The sequence below is a fragment of the Ranitomeya imitator genome, chromosome 1 (assembly GCF_032444005.1).
Source record: "Ranitomeya imitator isolate aRanImi1 chromosome 1, aRanImi1.pri, whole genome shotgun sequence".
In the NCBI taxonomy this organism is placed as follows: domain Eukaryota; kingdom Metazoa; phylum Chordata; class Amphibia; order Anura; family Dendrobatidae; genus Ranitomeya; species Ranitomeya imitator.
The window spans coordinates 491,266,760-491,288,637 of record NC_091282.1 but is presented as its reverse complement, the minus strand read 5'-3'; the positions used below and the strand labels follow the sequence as shown (position 1 = coordinate 491,288,637).

General features: G+C 39.4%; 1 protein-coding gene across 2 annotated transcripts in view; it reads right to left on the bottom strand.

Moving 5' to 3' along the window:
- The window catches only part of ABCA1 (ATP binding cassette subfamily A member 1), a 132,128-nt gene that overhangs the window by 90,307 nt on the left and 19,943 nt on the right, over positions 1 to 21,878 (bottom strand). For both annotated transcript variants that reach the window (XM_069765939.1, XM_069765928.1), the window contains exons 2-3: positions 10,211 to 10,361; positions 6,359 to 6,452 (exon numbers count right to left, since the gene is read on the bottom strand). In XM_069765939.1, coding sequence (XP_069622040.1) covers positions 6,359 to 6,452; positions 10,211 to 10,276 — 160 coding nt within the window. In that variant the 5' untranslated portion in view covers positions 10,277 to 10,361. The remainder of the gene's footprint in view (positions 1 to 6,358; positions 6,453 to 10,210; positions 10,362 to 21,878) is intronic.

The window sequence follows — 21,878 nt, the reverse complement described above, 5'->3', positions numbered from 1 at the left end:
GAGCCCATTATGCTCTATGGAAGTCTGTGTGGGGGCTATTATAATATATGGAGGTCTATGTGGGGGCCATTATAATATTTGGAGGGTTATGTGGGGGCCATTATAATGTATGTAAGCAATTATACAGTGTTTAGGTTTGCGTGGGGGCCATTATACTATTTGAAGGGCTAGTGGAGGCCATTATACAGTGTGGTGAGGTGTGGGGGCCATTATACTGCATGGATGGTCCAGTAGGCTATGTGCACACAGAACGTTTTGAGGAGTCTTTTGGACTAACTGAGCTCCAAAAACGGCCTGAAAATTGCTCATAAAACACTTGAAAGACTCTTCCTATTCATTTCTATTGAAAATAACTTGTTAATAGGTTTAGTCTTTTGATTGGTATTAATTAGTTTTAGATTTTTAAAGACACCGTGGGTTTAAAGGAAGTGACCTGACGATTCTACAGGTGTTTTCTGTTATTAAGTCGCTACATACAGTACAGACCAAAAGTTACAGACCTTCTCATTTAAAGATTTTTCTGTATTTTCATGACTATGAAATTTGTACATTCACACTGAAGGCATCAAAACTATGAATTAACACATGTGGAATTATATACTTAACAAAAAGTGTGAAATAACTGAAATTATGTCTTATAGTCTAGGTTCTTCAAAGTAGCCACCTTTTGCTTTGATGACTGCTTTGCACAGTCTTGGCATTCTCTTGATGAGTTTCAAGAGGTAGTCACCGGGAATGGTCTTCCAACAATCTTGAAGGAGTTCCCAGAGATGTTTAGCACTTGTTGGCCCTGTTGCCTTCACTCTGCGGTCCAGCTCACCCCAAACCATCTCGATTTGGTTCAGCTCTGGTGACGGTGGAGGCCAGGTCATCTGGCGTAGCACCCCATCACTCTCCTTCTTGGTCAAATAGCCCTTACACAGCCTGGAGATGTGTTTGGGGTCATTGTCCTGTTGAAAAATAAATGATGGTCCAACTAAACGCAAACCGGATGGAATAGCATGCCGCTGCAAGAAGCTGTGGTAGCCATGCTGGTTCAGTATGCCTTCAATTTTGAATAAATCCCCAACAGTGTCACCAGCAAAGCACCCCCACACCATCACACCTCCTCCTCCATGCTTCACGGTGGGAACCAGGCATGTAGAGTCCATCCGTTCACCTTTTCTGCGGCACACAAAGACACAGTGGTTGGAACCAAAGATCTCAAATTTTGACTCATCAGACCAAAGCACAGATTTCCACTGGTCTAATGTCCATTCCTTGTGTTCTTTAGCTCAAACAAGTCTCTTCTGCTTGTTGCACCTGTCATTAGCAGTGGTTTCCTAGCAGCTATTTTACCATGAAGGCCTGCTGCACAAAGTCTCCTCTTAACAGTTGTTGTAGAGATGTGTCTAAAGCTAGAACTGTGTGTGGCATTGACCTGGTCTCTAATCTGAGTTGCTGTTAACCTGCAATTTCTGAGGCTGGTGAGTCGGATACACTTATCCTCAGAAGCAGAGGTGACTCTTGGTCTTCCTTTCCTGGGGCAGTCCTCATGTGACCCAGTTTCTTTGTAGCACTTGATGGTTTTTGCCACTGCACTTGGGGACACTTTCAAAGTTTTCCCAATTTTTCAGACTGATTGACCTTCATTTTTTAATGTAATGATGGCCACTCGTTTTTCTTTTCTTTACTGCTTTTTTCTTGCCATAATACAAATTCTAACAATCTATTCAGTAGAACTATCAGCTGTGGTCCCACCAGACTTCTGCACAACACAACTGATGGTCCCAACCCCATTTATAAGGCAATAAATACCACTTATTAAACCTGACAGGGCACACCTGTAAAGTGAAAACCATTCCCGGTGACTACCTCTTGAAGCTCATCAAGAGAATGCCAAGAGTGTGCAAAGCAGTCATCAAAGCAAAAGTTGGCTACTTTGAAGAACCTAGATTATAAGACAAATTTTCAGTTGTTTCACACTTTTTTGTTAAGTTTATAAGTCCACATGTGTTAATTCATAGTTTAGATGCCTTCAGTGTGAATGTACAATTTTCATAGTCATGAAAATACAGAAAAATCTTTAAATGAGAAGGTGTATCCAAACTTTTGGTCTGTACTGTACTTTACATCAGAAATCAATAAAAAGCCTAGAAAAAAACCCCAGCACTGACGCTCGTTTTTTGTTTTGGAGCGTTATGAAGCGTTATTGAGGAATTTTCATCTCAAAAAACACCAGTGATTGATTCACTGCGTAATAAATTTCCAAAAACATTAGAAAATAGCCCACAAAAAAAGGTTTACAAATGCTAAAAATATTAAGGCCAAGTTCCCACTGTGGGGTTTTTTGCTGCATTTTTTGTGTTCAGAAAATCAGCTGTGTTTGGCAGTTCAAGCAAAGTGGGTGTGATTTCACAAAGAATCATGTCCACTGTGCATTTAAAGACATTGTTTTCCCACCGATCCAGGGTAGATGTTCTGGTGGCGCACCACAGTTTTTGTTTATAGGCTCCCAGATATTAACAATGATTACATCAGTATGATACATGGCTACTGAGGTCAGTGATTGACTGCAGTGGTCACATGCCAGTCTGTAAATACTAGTAGGGTCTCTACAGCACCTTGTATTGAAAAGGTGAGGGTTTTTCATTTATTTTAGTAATTTTTTCTAACTTTTTAACTCCTAGTAAGGCTGTGTAATATACCAGACAGCACTTTATCGCACAGACTGGTAACATAAACCATGCTAATGGACCTTGATCAATATTGTTTTTCCTCCACAAACAGCAGATATCTACTGACACAGGTCAGAGTGACTAGAAACTGATAAAGCCTTACATTTGAACAAACACAGAAGCTTCAAGTGATCAAGTAAAATAGAAAGAAGCCTTTGCCCCACTTGCTGCACCAATATGCCGTAATCATTAGAAACATTATCACATTAATACATAAATATACTTGTCACTATAAAAAAAATCTGCAGGTAGTATGTTTTAGAGCTTCATGAACTGAACAGATGAATTTTAAAGGGGTTGTTCACGGAGTCACTCAGGGCTCGCATGACACTGTTATGCAAGGTGAGCCCTGTGGCCCATCAATAACAGCTATTAGGCTGCACCACCCTCGCTTTTCTGGGATGACTGCCGAACAAACAAGAGAAGTGAGAGCATGGCAGCCCAATAGTGGCCACTGATTGGATGCACAGCTCACATGACATAACAATCCAGCACAGACATCCCTTGTTCATGACCTGCATTTGGTTGTACTACTGCCAGGCAGTGGGTGGCAGTGGTGGCGCTTCTGATACTGCTATAGGATCCCATATTCATGTTATTGCTTTTTTTCCTTTTACACTATCTAGTCTATTACCATTGCCACATTTTCTTTTACCATACATTTTCTACAAAATTATAATTAACTTTTGACAATCTTTTCAACTTCATTTACTCAGCCCCTGCCAAAGACACACAGTAGCTAAAAATGCTAGGTACGGTATGTAGGTACAACAAAAAAAAGCAAAATCTGGCAGCAGGCCACAGTATAATTGGGCATCTAAAAATGTTCATTTTAAACAAAAGGTATCACAATAATAATAACTTCCACAACTGGATGAATTTAAATAAAATGTCCCTGTGCTGAGATAATCTTATAAATGTGCCCCTGCTGTGTACTGTGTAATGGTTGTGTCTGATCGTACAGGGACATGGTCTCATCATACCACATCTACTGGGCAGGGGAGGAGGCAAAACAGTATACAGACATTACAGCAGGGGATTGCAAGTAATTATTTCTTTGAGGTACTGTAATGTTTGTATACTTTTTTACTTCCTCTTCTGCCCAGGAACTATGGTATGATCAGACCATGTTCCTGTACGGTCAGACACGGCCATTACACAATACACAGCAGGGGCACATTTATAAGATTATCTTGGCACAGGAACATTTTATTCAGAAACATCCAATTATGGAACTTTTTATTATCCCAAGACCTATTGACTAAAATGTACTTTTGTTCTTGGGGAAAACCCTTGTAAAATGGCTGCTGCATTCCTTGCCTTGGCTTTTATACAGGTTATGATAGTCCCTCCTGATGGACTGCTATTCCATGTTATATGTGAGCTTCGAGGCATTATAATAAAAAAGGCTAGCATACTGTGACTTTTACAATTTTCTGAAATATGTAAACTAGAAAGGGGCAATTTGCACAAATTGTCCAAATTCTCTTGGACCGGTAAATTTCATAAAATTCTACACTAATTTCATTCGCATCAATTGGATTTACTTATCTTTACCACTAAGCTCTGAATAATCAGTGCTTAATAGCTATAAATTACATTGTATGCTGAATGTTTTCTCACAAAACATATCAACCTGTTTCGCTTGTTTTTGAGTATTTTGAGCCTTTCTGAATTTTTACGGAACCCAAGCTATTAAATATGGGTATATTTTGATCACTGTATTTTCTGATGTTTTGTGTATGTCTTCTAGCATCTGCCCTACTTCTCTTCTGCATGTAGAGACTCCACAGTCATAGACTGGACTACAAGACTATAGTCCATGTTTACAAGGCGAAATTGCCAAAAATGATGGGGATACAGATGACTTTAGCAGTGAACCTTGAACGCAGCACACAGCAGCTGGTTGTATGAGATAAAACTTTTCTACTGGGTTATTGCGTTACACAGAGAGCAGGCAGTGTTTTTTGATTCCTTTTCAAGGTTTAGTGTTCTAAAACCTCTGCTCTCTGCCAGAGTCAACAGGAAACAGCAATCTGTACTGTACAATGAAGAAAATGCAAAAAAAAGCGCTTTCGTAGTCCAAAGAACCAGCTAATAAAGCAATAATAATGAACCATATGAACTTCTTTTTTACAGTATTCACATATAGTTCCTCTTTCTGGAAAAGCCTGCATTTCAGACAGCATAAAAGCATGTGGAATCATGTCATTTAGCGAGTCGTAGACCTCACATGTTTGGATGTAAGAACTGTAGTACTTTTACACTTTATCTCCAAGCTTACTGTCCCCAAATTAATCTTTAAAGGGGTTGTGCTAAGAAAATAAGTGAACTCCTAGCCACAGGAAAGGGCATAAGTTGGTAATCACTGAGGGTCAGATTAATAGCTCTGCTAGCAATCTAGACAACAAAGATCTGCAGAGCGAAGTTTGAGTAGAATGCTAGCCCCCCCACCCAAATACATAAGAAAATAAGGTGGGGGGCTCATGGCTACATAAACCCGAATAGCCTTCATGTTATTCTATGGTTTTTTTACTTCAGCTGTTTTTGTTTATGAAAGGACAAACAAAGGTCAGTGAGTCAGCTCCGATTACCTCAGGAGCAGTTCAAACCGGTTCTGACTGGCTATATTGGCGCCTTTTTAACGGTTTGCTGGAATATTATTTTGGCGGTCTTTTTTTAAAAGTATAAAAAGCCCTGCTTGGTGGTTCTTTCCCCCGTTCCGCCGGATATATGAAGAAAAGAAGATCCCACCCTCCCTCCCTTTATTTATTATCCCTACTGTCGTGATGGTTTACTTGTGGGAAAATCGCCCATTCTATGGGTGGATTGGTTTATTGGTGTTTGGACGATTTTATCTGAGTAATTTATTGATTTATTATATTACTGAGTCTTAATGTAACCCAAAATAACCTTCAGAGCCATTTTATTCCAACAATTTGAATTGTCTTTTTATTATTGGGATGAATGAGTTTTGCGTGGGAATTCACTGTCCATGGGACTGCCGAACGCTGTGCTTTGCTATCCCTGGCGGTCCTATACATATGAATGGAGCAGTGGTGCACATGCTCATTCTCTGCTCCACTCATGAGATTGAGTATATGACTCTGCAGAAACCTGTTCTCATATTCTACTTAGAGGATCCCAGCAGTCATACCCCATTATCAGTAAGTTATACTATATGCTATGGATAAGGGATAACGTGTATACTATGTCCAAAGTCTTTACTAATATGAACAGAACCTAAGAACACATGCAGCTCAAAATGAAGACTCCCTGTAAAAGCCTTTTTATAATGGCAGATAGTCAACCTGTAATGAGTGCTGATCAAGGTTATAGCAATTTTAGAATTTTTTCCAGCATGGATTAGACTCCCAATGATGGAAGATGGCCACCAAAATATAAGAGTCTTAACCAGTAAGAAGCATACTGGGGACTGAATAGCGCTAACTGACTAGATGCTTGGAATTTTTAATTACACAGCTTTTTTTACAACAAGAGAATCACTTTATTATTTCTTCCGGATGGGTGGACAGATAAAAAATACTGTCTTATACTTTGAAAGAGATTAAAAAGAAGTATGTCCATGACTTTTCTATGAATCCGGTGAGGTAGAGTATTTACTTTGATTTCATACTTACATTCATGTTGTTCATAAGGCGGATAAGAAAGTCGTACAGAGATCAGAATGAAGAAGATGAAGAGAGGCCACGCTATTTCAACCAGCAGCTGCAACTGCAAAACAAATCAGACACATATTTACTTTTTTTTAGCTAGAGGTAATTATGACTCTAATGTGCATTGGATATGAACATGTTAAACAATATTGTGTAAGAGCTGCATAAATCATCAGCACAGAGGGGCCCCGCTTTAATTCAATTCCAAGAACTGCATCCCGTCAACTATGTGAAGGTTAACTGAGCTAGTCTGATCTCTCTAGGGGACCTTTTCAGGAAAAATAAGAGCACTCTGCATATGCAGGGCTGCTGCCAACTTCATTTCAGGCCTCCTCTTGTACTTTGCATTTGCCTTACTAAAGTCTCCTAGAAACACAGTTGAGCCCATAAAACATGTCACACACAGGATAGCTCAGGAGAAAAGGCTGATTGTCCAGGGGTGCAACCAGAGGGTAGGTGGGCTCTTAAATACATGTTAATAAATCTAATTGAATAACCACAGCTTTGTTTCTTACATAGAAAGCTACAGGCATTTTTTCCGACATGTACACAGTCACAGATTTTTCTTTACGCTTCCTTAATTTTCCAATTTTGCTGTTCTAAACTCATTTTACAATTCTAAGTGCTATAGTCTTGCCAAGAATTCAATCATTTTCTTTCTTCTTTACACAATAAAAACCACGTATAGGATAAATATTCAGGATCAATTACCCAGGCAGGCCCGGACTGGCCCACTGGAGAACAGAAGAATCCTCCGGTGGGCCCCTGTGCAGGAGTGTTTCATTATCTTCTTATATGAGCAGTACGTTGCACAATACACTTGAATCACTATGTGCAGACAATCGCAGCATCTTATTCATTTAATAATCAGCCCAGTTTATTACTATAAAAATTTGTGAATGAGGATAAAGTCATATTTGCAAGTAGCTGAAAAGTTGAACCCTGGAGTTCCTGGTGGGTCCTTGGCACCCAGTCCTACACTGCACCCAGGCCACTACTAGACTACTTTTTTTTTCAAAATCGTTTATATGCTTAGCCTTGCAAAGGATGCAGATTTGAAAATTTTTCAAATCTTAAAGCTCTCACTTCGATTCTTTTTTCGTGACACATTATACTTTATGATAGTGGTAAATTTTGGTCTATTTGCTTTGCGTTTATTTATAAAAAGATCAGAAATTTAACCGCAACTAAAAGGAATTTTGAATGTTTATACCTTTCACCCAGATAGTCATACCACACAAATTAATAAATAAAATTTACCATATCTCTACTTTACAACAACACCATTTGTCAGATGGCCTTTTGTTTTGTTAGGATGTTAGGAGGTTTCAAAGTTTAGCAGTGATTTTTCAAGGAAATTTACAAAACTTATTTTATAAGAACCTATTCTATTTTGAAGTGACATTGGAAAACCCGCAAAAGTGAGACCATTAAAAAAAACAGCATCCCTCAATTTTTTTAAAACTGCTGTCATGCAGTTTTTTACCCTTCAGATGCTTTTAAAAAACATGGTTCCACATAATTGTGCAGTGTAAATGCACCTTAAGCCCTATGACATACGGAAGGCTTAAAAGATTTGCGGGGCTAGACATAAGCAGGAGGCATTCAGCCTACATGTTTCTTAGCTGCCTACTTCTATTGGTCAAGCTTAAAGGGAATCTGTGAGCAGGTTTTTGCTATGTAATTTGACAGCACCATTATGTAGGAGCAGATTCTGATTGCAGTGATGTGTCACTTATTGGGCTGTGTTTTGCTGTTTCAATACAACCAGTGTTTTATCTGAAAGAGATTATCATTACAGAACAACTTAGCACGTGCAGTGTAGTCCAACCACGCCCCCAGCATCGATTAGCAGCTCTCTGTCACTATAGATTGTACACAGAAAGCTGTGATCTAGTTAGGGTTATACACAGCTCAATATCTGAGCTCTGCTCAATCTACAGCAGAGATAACTGTGGCTCCATCATAATTGCTGAACCCAGTAAACTAAGTGATACATCACTGGAATCAGGGTGTCTGTCTAAGGACTTCATGGTGCTGTCAGATTACCTAGCAGATTCCCTTTAAACTTGTACCATATAATATTGAGATAATACATTTAATGTAACCGGTTTGGAAGACATAATCTCCATAATAGATATACTGTATGTGTGATCTGTTGTGAATATTAACCAGTGTCCAAATTACAAAGGTTATTTTGGCAGAATCTTGTTGGATCGTCTTATGTGTTATCTGGTGTAACATGAACTTGAAACACTAATCAAGAAGTAATAATCTATTGATTCATATCAAAAGTACTGTAACACAGTCGCCAGGACTCTCTCTCCGGATCATTTGCAAAGATGTCAAAATGCTACTCTGAGCTTGGTAACCCATTCAGTGTGCATTTGCCTGGCTCTATAGTGATTAACAATGTTGTAAAAATGGCACATGATACGTATGCAGAGTAATAGATTTATGTTAGTCTTATCAGCCCCCGATAGCCGATCGAAATCACTTGCATGCAAAAAAAAGTTAGTGTATAAAGGTATTTCCAAGTCTGCATCATCCTAAAACTTTTTGGAGGTATATAGGAGAACCTTGATATATAATTCCGACAGAAGGCTACAATAGGTTAATAATAGGCTCCCAAGGGAAAAAAAATGTATGCTGCACGGTATACGTTTTACTTCCTACTTTTGCGTACAAAAATAAAGGGTATGCTCATTCACAATGGCCTAAATTGCCAAAAAGACATTCTTATGGCATAAGCTATGTAAATGGGATCCTAATCATATTTTCCTGTACTGACTATCTGGTTGCAGTGTATTTAACAGCAAAAAAAGCCATAAAAACCAATGTGTGCTAAAAAAACGCAAAAAAATAATACCGCAGGATGCCATTAAAAACTGACAAGAGAAAAATAAAACTGCTTATAAGTGCCACTCATGCTTTCTAGTGGTGATCTCTGACCCCCTCTATCCATGTCATTTAGTCAGCATTGATCATCAGACAAGGGAAGAGACTTTGCCTGCTGATGTAACCCTCACCACCTATTATACTGATACTAAAGGCACGGTAGCTTACCGCAGCTAACTGAGCCATGCTTTACTCCAGAAAGTAGCATTTAGTCATATTTCATCTGATCTTCGAGGCAGATGGCACATTGACCAGATCAGACATGTCTTAATCTCACAAAATCTGTTTTTCTGCTGCCATTTCTCAGAACATGTTCTTAAGATGTTTTATACGTACACTACAATATGGCTATAAGGCAATCATGAGGAGGAGTAAATCTATACAGTGAAAAACGAGTGCACGTGAAAGTTCTGCCATGATAGTATTGCTTTATACAAGGAGGCCATGTCCAAGTAGTTAGCGATCCTTAGGCTGATATGGAATTACAAATTGGATAAACTGCTATTTTAGACATGCACAAACTGACTTTGCCGGATAAAAAAAATAGAAATTCTGGTGCTTGGAGTTAGATAACTGGTGTGAATTGAGGAAGACTACGTCTTTAGAGACAGTATGTAGCAGTACTATTCCAGGCATACGTGTAACAATACCAGTTCATGGTATAACTGGGAACACAACCACCTGCAGATGTGAAAATCCACGGACAAACATTTGTATAGAGAAAGACTCTGGAATGACTACCAGATGGACAGAAACATCTCAATTCCATTCTCACGTTAATCGAAGGGGATAACACCTAATAACTGCATGTTTGCGATCATTTTAATCTGTTATGGGAGAATCCTGTTTAGCGTGTAATGGAAAACAGGAAAAAAAAACAAATTAGCTTTAAGTAAATAGCACAAGGCATAAACTTACGGTTTGCCTCCGACGGTAGGTGAAGTTCTTCCAGAGGAGCAGTCCTAGTTGGGTACAGTAAGTCATCTTCTCCCCGAGAGTCCACACTGCCTCACCTCTGCAGCTCGGGCAGAAGTTGTCGCAGCACCAGAGACTTTAGGTTGCTCATTAACTGGAAAAGAGTCAGAAAGGGAAATGATCATATGCTTCCTGAGGTGAGCACAGCTCCACAAGTCTAATCAGTGTGCAGGACAGATATGTGACAGTGATAGCAGCCAATGTAGACAATATCCTCCAGAACAGCGTGATAACCACCAGAAACTGGGAAGCTATTTCATGGGGAATGATTATATCTGTCACTAAGTCTAAGTTCACATTAGCGTTGCGCCGCTGTTGCGTCGGCGACGCAGCGGCGACGCGCCCCTATGTTTAACATAGGGGACGCGTGCGTCTTTTTGGTTGCGTTTTTCACCACGTGCGTCGTTTCCGACGCTGGCGTCGGACGCACGAAAACGCTACAAGTTGCATTTTCTGTGCGTCCGATTTTGGTCAAAAACGACGCACGCGTCGCAAAACGCGCGCGTTTTTCGATGCGTCGCGCGTTGCGTCGCCGACGCAGGGCGGCGCAACGCTAGTGTGAACGTACCCTTAGTGCTTTCCAAAGGTGAACAACTGACATATTGTGAGGCTGCTTTCAGGATACTGGTCCTTCACTGGTATCTAGTCACTCAGAAATAATTAAAACACATTGGTAAGAGCAGGAGTTAACGGGGAAACGCATTATCATGTCCTCACAATTATATGCCAAGATCAATAGTAGAGATAAACATGACCATGGATATTTATTCTATTACCATGTTATTATTAAAAGAAAACACATCCCCTGAAAATCAAGGATGGTGGGGGACAAAAAAAATATTATTTGGTGGAAATAGTAGACGCAGGATCACTACTGTCTCATAATCCAGAATAAACTCATTTCTGAGCACTGGAGATCACATGGTGCCGTCATGTTAAGGGCTGCTGCAGTTAAAAGCAGCACAACTAAGGCTGTGGTCACACTATTAGAATTTGGTCAGTTTTTTACCTCAGTATCTGTAAGCAAAAACCAGGAGTGGGTCAAAAATACAGAAGCGGTGACGAGTTTTGATTATACTTTTCTTCTGAAAGTTCCACTCCTGGTTTTGGCTAATAAATACTGAGGTAAAATACTGACCAAATACAGACGTGTGACCGTGGGCTAATGATCGAACTCCCAATACCTATGATCCGTGAGTCTAATGTAATTTTCTATATTATCCTTCCATTCATTATATTTAGTACAGTGTGGCTTCCATTCTATCTTGGCTTCCTAGGGCAGGCATGTTCTGTAAGGTTGAGGTTTGTATCATCAGTACTCCAATGAAAGTGCAAGTCATAAACTGCTTTTGTAGATCATTTCGATGAGCTGTAATGCTTTCCACCCGACAGTATACTTTAATTTTACTACTAAGCACGTCTTTAAGCAAGTATGCGGTGCATTTTTCACATTTCTAAAATGTGACATATATGGCCCGGAACAGTATATGCACGGTAAAACTTGAAAAGATCAACCATTTTTACCCAAACCAGCAAACTGGTGTATAGTTCTGTTAAAAAACCTTTATTAAAAGCAGTGTCCAAAATCTGTGCCATCAAGAATGAATAAACCATGGCAGGTTGTTGTGGCTTTATCATACATGCTCAAGGTGTAAATGCAGATACCATGCAGACATCTCCTCCACCATCATGTTACAAGAGCGGGTCATAAGCCTTTACCCAATGCCTTCTCATTCATATACCTAATGTAGATACTACAGATCCACTATGAATCACATCAGCAGATCAAATTAGACTGTAATCAAATTTAATTTAATTAGTGAAATCTTTATGCAGCCTGTAAGGAATAAGTAGATTTCATGTCTACCATCTGCTTGCGAGAACAATTAAAGGGACCTGGATTAAACTTGCCCCGAGCTTTAGACAAGCAGCATACAGAAAACAGTGAAGGAGACTAAAGGCCCGAGTAAACACTGGCTACTTCCAACCATTTACCCGTCTCTCATATACCTCCGTACCATTATTGTGAAATATGAAAAGTCTATATTCTATTTAAGCTACTGATGAAAGAAATATGAATTGTCCTGATCCACTTCTGCTTCCTACTATGTCAGGTAGTCCTATCCACATCCATGGTTCTAGGTCTGGAAGGGCATGGCTCATCAATACAAATTTGAGTGTGAGGTAAGTGGTGAAATGTGGTTATAAGACAAAAGCACTGAGCGAGCAGCATTGTGCATCATTGCTCTTACTATCAGGGTTTCATTACTGTCCATTGGCCAAGCTCATCCAGTAATATGTCATATCAAGACAGGGAAATAAGATACCATACTATTTTTGGCTCAGTAATGCTATTGGCAAATTGAAATAGCCTAAAAAAAGATTTTTGCCATTTTACATCAATACTCCACAGAAGTCCTTTGACATTGGAGACGCTTATGTACTTGGTCATGTATTCTTTATGTTCCATCGACCCGTCTAATGAACACACGGATCTGACTGAAAGAAAGACATTGCACTGGGCTTACAGTAAATGACAGATCAATACTGAGGAGGTACAAAGTATCACAATCTGATTTCTGCTACAATCGGCACCTTTCAACCATACCAAAGCCTCTCTACCTCAGGTGCTAGACCTATCGGGTAATTGCACCTTCAGACAAGGAGACCTCAGTAGGTCAGGGCTGGTGTTTGTCAAAGTGTATGCAGGCATAACAGAAAGGAGAGCTTTCAGTTCAGAACACTGAATCCATTGGACAAAGGCAGGCACAATGCATGCTGGGAGGTGAGTAAGAGGATGGGCCAGCACTAATAATACTGACAGAAAGCTGATGATGAGGAACTACCCTTTCAAAAGGGAAAGGTAATTTACCGGGCATGAGAATCATTGTTTACCTGCAGATAGAGGGTTTATCCTCAGGTAAATGTGTTAAAAGCATGCCTACCTGCCTTACTGGAAGCACAGGTACAGGGAGAAAATGAACTCTTATATCGTCCCTGTAGCCACTCACATTCAATAATAGGGGCTTTTAATGGGCGGTACTGACTGATAGCTTGCACTTGAGTATGTGTGTGCAGAGCAGGCTGTCAGTCACAGTGCCAGGGAGTGATTACAGCACATTCACAATAAAGGGAGTGATGATGGCAATCACTTTGTGTACAATCCTATTACTGACTACGAATGGCTACAGAGACGCTATAAGATCATTTTCTCCTTGTAGTTGTGCTTCCAGTAAGGCAGGCACAAATTTAACACTATTTACCTGCAGATTAATGCTCTATCTGCAGGAGAATAGCGTTTCCAGATATGACAGGTGTATTACACACGCAGCTGTCATCCTTCACTTGATGGAAATATTTACTGTCCTGCCCTAAAAATGTTTTTATATATCGAGACCAGGCAGTGTGGCATGCTGGCATCTTCTCTGACACATGCACTACCACCCCAACCACAGCTATGCCACAGGTTATGTGTGTCTTGCTTCATAAATTGAAGGAGGGTTGATTATATTGCTTTTACAGTATGTACCATTCCCGTAGAAAGCAGTTGTATTTTGCAACCTTACTAGACGTGTATAAAACAGCACAGAACTGTTTCGTCTTATTCAAACCTGGTGCCATTATCGTTGAGGTGAACGAGGAGGCCATTGCCAGCTCTACATGTAAAGGTGCCCATACATTTAGATGAACGTTGGATAAGCTCACCAATATTATTAGGTTCAACGATGGCCATTAGGGGAATTCCAAAATGATCGGCATTCCACTGTAGCAATGGTGCACGAGGGGGGTAAATTGTACAAAATCAGAGAAGTCCCAGCACTCACAGAAGGTGTAACCTTATATCTTTATTATATCACACTGATCCAACTGAACGTTTCATCCCATCCAGAGCTTTTGACAGCAGTAATGCTGTGGAAAGCTCGGGATGGGCTGAAACGTTCAGTTGGATTAGTGTAATCTTCTGTGAGTGTCAGGACTTCTCCAATGCGTATGGTGCGCTGGCTAATTGATGGTCGAATGAAATGTTGATCGTGCATTTCCGATTTCAGACTGACGATCGCATTGTTCTCCCTGAAATAAATCACCCCCCATTGTGTCAGTCGGCAGTGTTCTCACCCCGTAGGATGAGATTGCATCTTTTGGCTGACAGCCTGCTAATGTACATTTTCAGCCTAACAACGAAACGAGAAACAATTAAGTAAGACTGAATTCACCATCTCACCACAGATGATGTGATTATAATACATTGTGCATCAATACATAGAAAAGCTTCATATAGAAGTAACTGTCTCCAACCCCAGAATTAGCGGTAACCCATAAAAACACTGCAGGACAGATACAAAGGTAAAATATGAATATTAATCAGGTATCAATGTTAATCATCACCTTATTAATCCGTTGCAGATCTCTCTGTCAGTTAGACGTAACACAGCCTGACTATAATACATGTTCTCAACCCTTCTCTAAATGCAGAACATTCTTTTGTAAGTTCCCCTAGGTGATGTACTGTACTAACATGCTTTATGTATGGGATAAAATACAAGAAGAAACGTGATAATGACTGGATAACTGACTGGTGACCTGATATATCAGAGTTCAGTGTGCTCATTTTGAGTGAAAAAAAGTCAAAGTTCAATTTTATGGGATCCCCAGGTCTTCACTACTTAGAGGTCTTTCTGTTGTAATCACAAACCACATATTCTAGATGGCATTGGAAGCTCTGTATATGTATATATATATATATATATATATATATATATAGTTGTGCTCACAAGTTTACATATCACGGCAGAATTTTTGCTTTCTTGGCCTTTTTTCAGAGAAAATGAATGATAACACCAAAACTTTTCTCCACTCATGGTTAGTGGTTGGGTGAAGCCATTTATTGTAAAACTACTGTGTTTTCTATTTTTAAATCATAATGACAACCCAAAACATCCAAATGACCCTGTAAAAACAAAACCACGGTCAGGTAGACTAACGAAAATGTTGTCTACAGCTGCCAGTAAAATTGTTTGGGATGCAAAGAAAAACCCACAAATAACATTAGCTGAAATACAGGACTCTCTGAAAACTAGCGGTTTGGCTAGTTGAAGGAAAGATCAATACAGCACGCTATCATCAAATACTGGAGGCAAGTTTGCACTCAACGATTCAAAACACAAGGCCAAGTCGACCTGTCATTGGATACAGCAAAACAAAGTGATGGTTCTGGAGTGGCCATCTCAGTCTCCTGACCTTAATATCATTGAGCCACTCTGGGAAAATCTCAAGCACGCAGTTAATGCTAGACAGCCAAGGAATTTACAGGAACTGGAGGCTTTTTGCCAAGAAGAGTGGACAGCTTTACCATCTGAGAAAATAAAGAACCTCATCCAAAACTACCACAAAAGACTTCAAGTTGTCATTGATCTTAGAAGGGGCAATACTCGCTATTAAGAAATGGGGTATGTGAAAATTTGATCAAGGTCATTTGGATGTTTTGGTTTGTCATTATGACTTAAAAAAGAAAACACAGTAGTTTGACAATAAATGGCTTCACCCAAACACTAAACATGAGTGGAGAAAAAGTTTTGGTGTTATCATTCATATTCTCTGAAAATCAGCCAAGAAAGCAAAAATTCTGCGGGGTATGTAAACTTTTGAGAACAACTGTATAAACACAGTTGGTGAAAAATATATTGAACTCACAACACCAATTTTCTAAGTAAATATATTTCTCAAGGTGCTATTGACATGAAATTTCATCACCAAATGTCAGTAAAAACTAGTGATTAGTGAACGTGCTCGCATAAGGTGTTATCCGAGCACGCTTGGGTGTTATCCCAGTATCATGGCCATGCTCTAATAAGATGTTCAAGTCCCTGCAGATGCATGTTTCACAGCTTTTAGAGAGCCTCAATACATGTTGAGATACTTGGATACATTTTCAGAGCACGTTCGATCATTACTAGTAACAACCCAACCAATCCACACAAGCAAAGAAATCAAACTATAGATGCCCATGAATTAAGTCAGATGGCCCGAATGAAATCAGCAGGTTCAGACGATTTTCATCTGATGTGTATGGGGGCCTTCTGAAAAAGCTAAATTAAGTTAGACCACCCCTTTCTAAGTGTTCCATATAGCTGAAAGTAATCTAAACAGGTTGTCCACTACTTTTTGATTGATGACCTATCTATAGAATAGGTCATCAATGTCTGATTGGCTGGGGTCCACAACCTGACGCCCCTGCCACTCAGCTATTATCTTTATTGTGGTGGCCACTGTCTGGAAATACTCACTGGCGGAGCTGACTGTCTTTTGGTAGTAGCAGATGCTTTGTACTGAACATCTAACTCCTATTCAAATCATGAGTCGGAAGTGCAGTACCTGGCACCGAAAACAACTGATCGGCGGTGGTGCCAGGTGTCAGACAACAGCCGATCAGACATTAGTGACTTACCCTAAGGATGGGCCATCAATGAAAAAGTACTGGACAACCTCTTTAAATGTAAAGCTTTTTCCTTACCACTATTTTCCCCATTAACATCTAAATACCAGTAAAGCCAAACCATCAGAGCATATCTTTATGTAGCATCAGAAAGCCTTTCATGATTGCTCCATTGGTCACACTTACTGTAATTATAAGGAGTAAACAACAATCCTGCATTTCTCGAATCTACATCTCATCTCTCAGGCTGAGTCATTCTGCCATGACCATCATCAACATGACAACATCTAGTATTGTGTAGCTGGGTTTTTTTTCAGAATCAGACTTGCTCACCAGGTATTTCAGGTAAAGATGGCATTAATAAGGATTAGATCACAATGATTATTTGGAATTTCTGATGCATAAAACTTCTGCCATGGAATGTTAACTGTATTCTCTCAAATATTGTCACCAGCATCAGCCATCAATATATCCATGTTTGCTCTATAGATTTACATTGGTAACCACAACGCACATCGTCCCTACGCTGATCAGTAGGTCCATCTCATAATGCTAAAACATCTCAGACCTTACTAAGGCAATGCTTTTCCACAGGACCTTTGAAGGCATCCTTATAAAACATTAACAGTATTAAGTGTGCGGTTGGGCCACCATCGATTCGGCCTGTTTTCACAGCATGTCCTTGAACAGAGATCTGAGTAATTTGAAGGCCAAGTTCACACTTTAAGTTATCTGTATGTTCCCCAAACAATTCCTGGACATTTTTTGAATACTAGCATGGAAAATTATCCTATTGAAAGAGGCCACTGCCATTAGGGAATATTGCTGCCACTAAGAGATATACTTAGTCTTTAACAATAGTTTGGGAGGTTTTACAACATTTTGTTAGGTTGCAGATGTCAAAGAAACATCCACAAAACCCAATGTTTCCCAACAGAACTTAGTGGACCCTGGTGACATTTGTTCACAAGGTTAGTGATACACAAATCCAGAATCCACATAATGTAACAGAAATAATGAATAATCAGGCCAGGCTACCTTCTTCCACTGCTCCAAAGCTCACCGTAGACACTTTTAGTGATGGACAGCGGTCAGCATGAGCTCTCTAACCAGTCCTTTGCTATGTAACTCCATATGAAGCAAACTGAGATGCATGGTTTTGACCCCATTCTATTACAGTCAACACAATTTTTTCTGTAATTTTTTCTAAAGTCTATCTTCTAAGGAGTCAGGAAAAAGGGCTAGCTTTTCCTCTGCATATGCATCAATAAGCCATGGGTACCCATGACTCTATCCCTGTCAATGCATGTCCTTTCATAGATAGCTGTAGAAGCCACTACATAATAGGAATGCCTTTTTGTATGACCTGCCTTTTTTTCCATGCACTGATCCAGTCATCTAGCCATTTTTCAGCTTTCAATACATCAACCTTACGGTTGCCATTTTAACAAGATAGATGCTACTACCAATGTCTACCATGATGCCAACATCAGCATGTCTTGATCCTTTTCTTTGTCAACTTCTACAGCTTTGTAAATTTTCATACTTCTTCCTTATGTCGATGTACCAGTGATTTTAACCACCATGCATTCTCTAAGATTAGCATACTCAGCCCGTTAAATATATTCTTGAGATTTACTTTTGATTCCAAGTGGCTCTTAGGTGACCTCCAATTTACTCTCTGTATGTTATACATTAGACTATATACAATATATATTATACTCATCCCACCTCTATTTTTATAGTTAGTCCTCTGTTGAGGGCAGAGCAAAGTACTGCAGTGCGCAGACGTCGGGAAAGGTCAGAGAGGCATGGCACCTACGCACTGCAGTACTTTGCTCTGCCCTCAACAGGGCAAAGTACGCCTGCGCCGGAGCTGCAGCATGAAGACAAGAAGAGGACATCATCGTAAGAAGATGGGAGGCCCAGGACCGGACCGCGACGCCCATTGGACCCAAACAGAACTGGGACCGCCCCTGGGTGAGTATAATCTAACCTCTTTTTCTCATCTTTCAGGATACATCGGGGGCTTATCTACAGCATTCCAGAATGCTGTAGATAAGCCCCTGATGCTGGTGGGCTGAGCTCACCTTCGATTTTGGGTGTGACAGGTTCCCTTTAATTCTTCAATGTGCAAATATTACATATTCACTCTATATGGGATATATTATAAAATGTTGTTCTAGTGCATTTCTCATCTATGTTTCTATTGTTACACAAATTAATGAGAAACTCACTTTTCTAGTTTGCATACATGAAATATCCAATTAATCAATACCACTATGTAGTCAGCCGTTTCTGTACTCTGCAGCAAGTTTTCCACCCTGCCTTAAACTTTTGCAAAGTATGGATGCTTTAAAAAATAGAAATGTTAACAGTTAATTTTTTTATAAATTAACAAAATGCAAAGTGAATGAACAAAAGAGAAATATAAATTAAATCAGTATTTGTCATGATCACTCTTTGCCTTAAAAATAGCATAAATTCTTCAAGGTACACTTACACAGTTTAAGAAGGAAGAGTTTGTATGTTCTCTCCGTGTTTGCGTGGGTTTCCTCCGGGCACTCCGGTTTCCTCCCACATTCCAAAGACATACTGATAGGGAATTTAGATTGTGAGCCCCATCGGGGACAGCGATGATAATGTGTGCAAACTGTAAAGCGCTGCGGAATATGTTAGCGCTATATAAAAATAAAGATTATTATTAAGGAACTCGACAGCAAGGTTGTTCTGAACATCTGTGAGAACCAACCACAAATGTTTGGCTCCAAGTCTAACCAGGACAATGACCACAAGCATACAGCCAATGTCCTTGAGAAATGTTTTCAGCGCAAAAGAAGAACAAGGAGTCCTGGAAGTGATGAAAGGTGGCCACCAGAGCCCTGATCTCAACATCAATGAGTTTGTGTGGAATCCAAATATAGAGACAGGATTTGAGCAAGCCTTTATCCATAGAAGATCTGTAACTAGTTCTCCAAGATGTTTGGAACAACTTTCCTGCCAAGTTCCTTTAAATATTATGTGCAAGTTTATCTAGAAGAACTGATGCTTTGATGCTGTCTTGAAAGCAAAGACCGATTGGAACAAATGAATTTTATTTAAATTTCTCTTTTGTTCATTCACTACATGATTATAACTTCTATTTTACAATTTTACTTTGCTGCATTTTTCTACACATTTTTCATTGTAGAAAAATGTGTACCATATATATGTGTATATGTATACCACAACATTGACACTTGAAGCTGTAACATCAGTAAGGTTAAGAAATTAAAGGATCAATAGGTACCGTATGTTGATATACAAGTAATGAAAAATAGAAACAAATAGAAACAAATATCTTCATTAATTCAGTATTGAGTATGAGCGCCACGCGCAGAGGTACACTTAATTACACAGTAGAATATAGAAATGATTTAGCTCACCCTTTAGAAGTACTTCACATGGTCCGTATGTGGAGCACAGGATTCCATCTCTGCCAGACGTGGATGCAATGAGTAAGGAGGAAAGAGTAATCCAGCCTTCACGAAAAATCTAATAAAATTATTCTTTAATAGAGATTCAATAAAAATTGTATGTATTAATAGGCATTGTTGTGCATGGCCCCCGTGGAGAGGGGTGAAAGTCAAAGTGACGAACGCGTTTCAAACATGATGTGTGTTCTTAAACTCGGTTACTTTGACTTTCACCCCTATCCACAGGGGCCATGCACAACAATGCCTATTAATACATATCATTTTTGTTTAATCTCTATTAAAGAATATTTTTATTGGATTTTTCATGAGAGCTGAATTACTCTTTCCACTTAATTACACGTCTTGGCATGCTATCAGTGAGGTTATTAATGGTGTCTAATGACTATTCAGCCTGTTCTGGGACACCTTAAAGAAATGTCTGTACCATTTGTTCCACAACCAAATACCGTACATGGAATGATAATAATAATAATAATCTTTATTTTTATATAGCGCTAACATATTCCACAGCGCTTTACAGTTTGCACACATTATCATCGCTGTCCCCAATGGGGCTCACAATCTAAATTCCCTATCATTATGTCTTTGGAATGTGGGAGGAAACCAGAGTGCCCGGAGGAAACCTACGCAAACACGGGGAGAACATACAGACTATTTGCAGATGTTGTGATGAGCTGTTAGTGTACTTGTAATGAAGACTAGAGGGGTTCATCTAGAATACATTATGCCACCCCACAGTGTGAGGTTCTCTCGTGAAGACCTCTTTATGGGGTTGTTCATGTGATTTCCAGGCAATCTCGAGCTATTATTACATCCAAGAGAAAGCCAACTCATTACTGAAAAGGAGAGACCTCCATTGCTCCATTATAGCCTCTGGTTTCCATCAGTGGACACCACACAGACAATGCCATGAAAGCCAAGGCGTAGATCGACATAACATCTCGAATTATTCATTATCGAGTATGAGCATCACGCACAGAAATATAAGGACTTACATGCTTTGGCACATATACAGTATATGTGTTTGTGTATACTGTATATATTTTATAATTCCACGAGATGTACATATCATTTTTTTCCTATCTTCTAATAATTATGCAGACATATGCTTGTTACGACTGTGAGTTTAGCTTTATAATTAGAATATTTTTTATTATAAACTTCGATAAGTTAATCTACACATTCACTCACATGGTCTTTCTTAATAAGCAACCCATGCGCTCAAGATCTATAGTAAATACCTAGTATCTTGAAATTGTGTATTTTGACAAGCATATTCATTTACATATTATAATTCCATATTGATGCTCTATTTGAGAAAAAAGTCATCTGTACCTTATAACATAAAGTCAATCCCCAAAGACTGTTTAAACCTGTGTTGCGGTAGGAGGAGCCCGAGGCGCGCATCTGGCTGTATTGTGTACCCTGCCTCTACTATGAATCCGAACCTGTGCACATTGCCTATGCACTGCCGAATATGTGAGTTGTCCACTAACTATATGCTGCCCATTGTGGCAAAACTAAGGTTTGCTTGACCCTCTGTCATGGAAGGCCCAATTCCAAACCCCTTGTTATACACAAACCAGTGTGTTTGTAAGAACTATCCTTTTTTAACCCCTTCACAACAAATTATTTTTAATTTTCTCTTTTTTTTTTATTAACCATAAATTGTCCGACAAATGGGAGCAAAACTTCAAATAGG